Source organism: Procambarus clarkii, chromosome 32 (genome assembly GCF_040958095.1).
Source record: "Procambarus clarkii isolate CNS0578487 chromosome 32, FALCON_Pclarkii_2.0, whole genome shotgun sequence".
In the NCBI taxonomy this organism is placed as follows: Eukaryota; Metazoa; Arthropoda; class Malacostraca; order Decapoda; family Cambaridae; genus Procambarus; species Procambarus clarkii.
Genome location: NC_091181.1, coordinates 11,729,466 through 11,735,465, shown reverse-complemented (window position 1 = coordinate 11,735,465; position 6,000 = coordinate 11,729,466). Strand labels below are relative to the sequence as shown.

The window sequence follows — 6,000 nt, the reverse complement described above, 5'->3', positions numbered from 1 at the left end:
TTTCAAAGCAATTGGGAAGAACTTTCGGAGATTAGTGATTTTGAACCTACGAACATTTACATTTTTATTTATATAGATAAACAACAAATGTTATATATTATGTTAATCTTTACTCATCAAATTATCAAAGAGTAAAATAAGTTGTATTTTCATGTATATTGCTGATGGCTGTAAGGATATGTAGTCTTGAGTTTGTATGATGCAATTAGTGTCATATATATATAGTCAAGGTTTATTTTTTAAATACCCAAAGTCATATATTGATAAAACTTGCCAAATTTTACACAACTCTTTACTTTGAAAATAAAGAAGAATACAAGAATTCTGTTATTTTAAGTTAACTTCAAAGAAATTCCAAAACTACTGAAACCATTTAATATCAATGTAACATATATAAATCTTGATATCATATAAGCACTCATAAAAACAAACCCAGTAGTTGCATGGTTGAGTGCATATGTAATTCTTTGTAGAGATTGTAATAAGTTCTATGTTGGCCAAAATGGTAAATATCGTGTTCATAGAACAAAAGAACACGAATAACATATTAGGACAGGTCAAGAGTCTAATGCAGTGCTTGTTCATTTCAGACATTGTAATGGTTCAATTGTTTTGACTGATTCATTAAAAATTGTGGAGTGTAAACAAGTTTATGAAATAAATTACTGAGTCTTCATTTATAAATAGCAGTGAATTAGATAATATTGATGTATTTCCTTCTTCCGTAGTCCTTCTATTGTTTGGTGGGGATTATTAATCACTGTTAACATTATCTTCATACTTCCCACTTTGACTATTCTAGTATATACGCTGGTTTGTCAGTTCCTGCTGCTATTTGTAGTTTTTCTAAACTCTAGTGTTGCTGTAACATCAGAGTTTCACACCCTCCCCTTTTGTGCTACCTATCTTACCTTATTATTTGATACCCAAGTTGGAAAATTACATTTCCTATAATGCTTGTCAGTTTCGTTTCCGTTATTGTAATCATGTGCAGCTGTACTTCTGCCAATTTTTCCTCTAACCCAGTTTCTTTATTAGCAATTCTATCTGCAATTCTATATTTTCCTTGGATGTTACTCATGACAATTGGGCTGCTTTTGTTTTCCCGGATGAGCATTTGTTCATGTGAATTCATTTCCGTATCTGATAAGGGGAGGGAGTAATGGTGAACCAGTCACTCACGCCCATACGTCTGTGTAAATGCTTCATGTGTGAGTGTGAGGGACGTCGGTGTGGTAGTCTGTGTAAATACCTCATGTGTAATCATGAGGGACGTCGGTGTGGTAGCATAATTGTTCTGGTAGCATTCCATTCCATCTAATAGGTAACATTGACAATGTTAGCACTGACCACCACAATGATTTCATTGATGTAACTAACAAGTATTATACAACATGTTACATATTTCAAAATGATGATGTAGGTATTACAGGCATTTACTTAATGTAGTTACTGATTTATTGCTTTACAAATATGGGTCTTGTAAAGATTTAATATTATTTGCCAATAAAAAGGTTGGTGCAGATGTCTGGACTGTGGAAGCTGCCGGAGACGGTGGTGGTGGCCGTGGGCTGGAGGACGGGAGTGAGGGAGGTGCTCCTCCACCACAGTCTCCGCAACACCCTCCACGCCCTCTACCTCGCTCTCCACCACCACACCTTCCTCACCTGTCCACCACACCCTGCTTCACGCCTTAAGAAGGTCATCAACCAGGAATGTCAGTAAATGCAAGTGCAGACGAGGAGTCATAATAATGTGGCTGAAATATGTTGACCAAACCACACACTAGAAATTGAAGGGACGACGACGTTTCGATCCGTCCTGGACCATTCTCAAGTCGATTGTCACAATCGACTTGAGAATGGTCCAAGATGGGGTGAAACGTCGTCGTCCCTTCACTTTCTAGTGTGTGGTTTGGTCAATCTAAATGCAAGTGTACTGTGGCACTCATGTATAGATGTTCTCACTTATTTATTAAAGTTGAAGTGTTAAATTGTTCACGAACACTTCGGGCCCCATTAAGGCCACTAACAAATACATGCAGATTTCAGGCTCCATCACTGTGCTTACTAGCACTTTTAAGTTTGCATTTTCGCATAATTCAGTAATACAAAAATTTTACGTTTTAAAGCCCAACAGTACATTTGTGTATGGTATACTATTTAGTATGCTAGACTATGCTATTAGTACTGTCAATATTGAAGGATGGACATGTTAATTTATTAAACTGCGTTGAAATCTAGAGTGACTGATATATATTTCCTCGAATTTATCAATATCTAAACTTTTCTGCAATTTGTTCAACAATTTTGCCAAGTTATTTAAGTCTGGTCGCAATTGTTTATTCTATATCATTCTTGCATATTAGTATGAAATATAAAAAAAATTGCATAAACGATTTCCTAACAACAAAAATGTATTAATACATGATCCTCTAATGTTATTATTAAATATTTGATTTTAAATTAACATTTTCAGCATTTGGTTAATATACTGACAAAGTTATGGAAAAAAATATTTCCCCATTTATATGAGCTTTCCTGTTTGTATACAGGGGATAAATTTTTTATCTATTTTTTCAATACTGATAGAAAGCCTAGGTTCTTAACTATATTTGATTCTTATACAAAACAAATCAGGAGACTAAATATTATGTTTTTAGAAAATGCATATATTAGCAATTTAATACTATTGAAGTGCCAGCTATTATTCGTTTCCTATAATAAAACTCCAATAGCCTAAATATTGTTAAGAAATTTGGTTGCAGCATTTTTTAAGGGAAATTTAGACGTAAATTTCTTATATTAGAGAATTAAATATTACATTTTGATTCAAAAGGCCAAAATCTCTATTAGTTTGTATTTGATTTTGTTGTTATTTTGATCCAATATACAGAGCAGCATGTCCTACAATTTCATTCTCTCAAATTTTGCACAGAAATTCATTTGATAGACATTAAACTCCAGACTTGGAAAATTAAACACTCAATATTCTCACGGACTTGTTTCCGGTCCAGGTCATGGATTTTGTTGTTTATATAGATTTATACATAAATCTTAAAACGCTTATATATAAGATTTATATATAAACGCTTGACTGCACTAGGAGAAGTAAAGTATTGGATAAAAAAATGTTACCTGCTTTACTAGCATCCTACATCATTAAGGTTTTTGAGAAAGTAAAAAGAAAACATTGAAGAAGAAATGAAGATGGAATATACACAGATGTTTCCAAACTATTTGATAAATGCAACAATGGAGTAATAGCCCATAAAATTCAAGGTAGGGGAATAACAAATAGGGAAGAGACGTGGGTTTTAAATATTCTAACATAGAGATTGCAAAAATTGATGGTAAATTAGACAACCTGGAGCCATAATAATATAAGCTGGGTCCCACAATGATGAGGATCAAGTTTCTTATCATCTTTTCCATAAATAAATTCAATAAAAGAGGACAGCGCAAAATTGTATTAGATGATAACAAGGTTTTCCACCGAGCAAAATATATTACCATCAACTGTGATAAATTCCAATTAATTCTGAATGCAAACACTGAAATCATAAAATGAGAACCAGATACATAATTTCTCATATCTCCTGATAGAAAAAATTAATAAATCAAGGATTTTAGACTAATGAATTGAGAAGAGCTATGATATAAAGAGCACAACACTACAAACAGGGCAACGGCCAAAGAATATGAAAGAGTGGATACTGAGAACATGGAAACAAGGAAGGCCGCTACTGTTAGTACTCCATATATCAGTCCTTGTGTCTCATATGAAATATTGTTCGATATTCACATCCCTTTAAGGAAGGCGAGGTAGCAGTTCGAAAACAAACAGAGACCATTGCTTCATGAATACAATTAGTGAAATACTTAACCTACTGCCTAAAATCATTCAAAATTTAACTCACTGAAACAGACACAAGAGAGATAATTTATAAACTAGATATGGAAAATATTGAAGGGATCACCTCCCAAACCTTGCTACATAGCCTTCCCGGTTTGGTGCCTTCTATTGATAATTACTTACTTACCTCCCAAACCTGCACAACGAAATTATAATATACTTCAATTAGACATATTGTAATAACTGTAAAATAAATTAAATGAAACTCGAGGTATCGTAGTCATTGTGGGAAATTTTTACCCACCATATCTAATTATCATCTAAGAAATGTATAATTTCTGTATCATATCAAAATCATATCTAAAATCATATCAGAATCATTATAGATTCATTATACAGTTTGATCCTAGAAGATAATGCCACTTGGATCCCGTACGCATAGGGCCCTATAGATGCCTACGTGATTTTGTGCATGATCTCTTATGGATCCAGAAACTTCTAGAAGGATTTTATAATTAAAAAATTATTGGAACATTGATTCGATATCTGGTAGGGATAAAAATCGAATCCTTAATAAGAATCAGTGGTACTATCAAGTACTACTTATAATCTTTATATCCTATATCAAATTATATTATAATTACATCTTATCTCAATCATAAGTCTAGACTGTAAAAATAATCAATCAATATTCATAGAAGACTTCTGTGCTCGGGGAGCATGGGAAGGGATCTGGGGCAGAAGCGTCCACGAGAGCCGAGGAGGACCACACGTTTGTTGACAACTGTGAACACGTGTGACGGATCCTTAGCGAACATTACCAGCTCAAGGACACCTTATCTAATATCTTTATCACCAGTGAACACTCTCTAGAATTGGGGGAGTACCTGGACAATTTCTACAAGGAAAATCCTAGAACATTTATATAAAATAGGAGTGTATAGTGGAGCTCATAGTGACACGGTTTCCACCACCTTCATTCCTAATCTTCAGCAACTATCATTCTTCTGCAACTGCAGGGACAATCACGTAGCAACGCTACCAGTACATCATACAGCAACGCTGTGACAAAATATCGTGCCTAAACTCAACAAGAGAGAGTTAATCAGTCTGGCTCCTTGTCAGACAGGCACCCCGACTGGCAGAGAAGTATATTGAAGGTTATTTGGTATATGATTGGCCAATTGTATGCTTGTGTGACTTTAATATCCTATAAATCTGTCTGTTGGTTAAAAAGCGAGGCTAAGCCTCACATTTCAATAAGTTTATTAATATTGTAGATGAGCAGCAAGTCCTTGTCCAGGCACTAAACCTCATGAGTGTCCAGTTGTCAGGAAAAGATTCAGTCGCAATGCTTAAATAAAGTCTCATGAGTGTCCATTGTGTGGAAAAAGATTCAGTCAAGCTGACTACATAATCATATAAATTGAATATGTCTGCATATATATTTGAATATATAAATAAAGTTAACAATTGCTTGCTTAGTTAATTTATAAGTTATCATACAAGTTCATTTAATTGAATAATATCTAGTACTTACTTAAGTGCTTAGACTACATTTAAAGTCATTTATTATACCTTTGCAATTTAATTTGTTTATAGTATAAGAAGCTATTGGCTGTTAGTTATGGTGCTAGGTTAGACAATGTATGTTTAAATCTCTGATTTAAACAGAGCCAGTGTTCAGTCATATAACTGAATTTATCAAATCTTATCCTTGTATAATATACAAGCTGATGTGAGATCCCTGTCTACAGGTGGACTGGAACTTCTATCAACTAATCCATTCATCCCACCTGTCCCTTACAGCCCACAATCTATCATTAGGAAAAGAGGAGCTAGGATTTACGTCCCTAGCTAGAGATTCTTGGAATTAATTTGCAGACAGTAATTTTTTAATTTATTCAGTCCAAGTCTCTAGTAGTCTCCTCTTATATCAATCCCAGCAGGTTTTTCCCACAGTCATGATCCAAGAACACGCACTAAACAACAGAGGTCCTCGACACTTAACTATACTCTCTCACAGGTGTAGGAGATATCGCTGGAACGACCAGAAGGAACGTAGAGTTTCTTCTGGAGTTTCCTGATCATTCTGACTGTGAAGGCTGTGTGGTCCTAAAAGAGACAAACAGCATCACTGACCCT

General features: G+C 34.5%; 1 protein-coding gene across 1 annotated transcript in view; it reads left to right on the top strand.

Annotated features, from left to right (window-relative positions):
* The window catches only part of LOC123759552 (uncharacterized), a 171,262-nt gene that overhangs the window by 78,296 nt on the left and 86,966 nt on the right, over window positions 1-6,000 (top strand). The window contains exon 4 of the mRNA XM_069334781.1: window positions 1,515-1,717. Within this exon, the coding sequence (XP_069190882.1) occupies window positions 1,515-1,717 (203 nt within the window). The remainder of the gene's footprint in view (window positions 1-1,514; window positions 1,718-6,000) is intronic.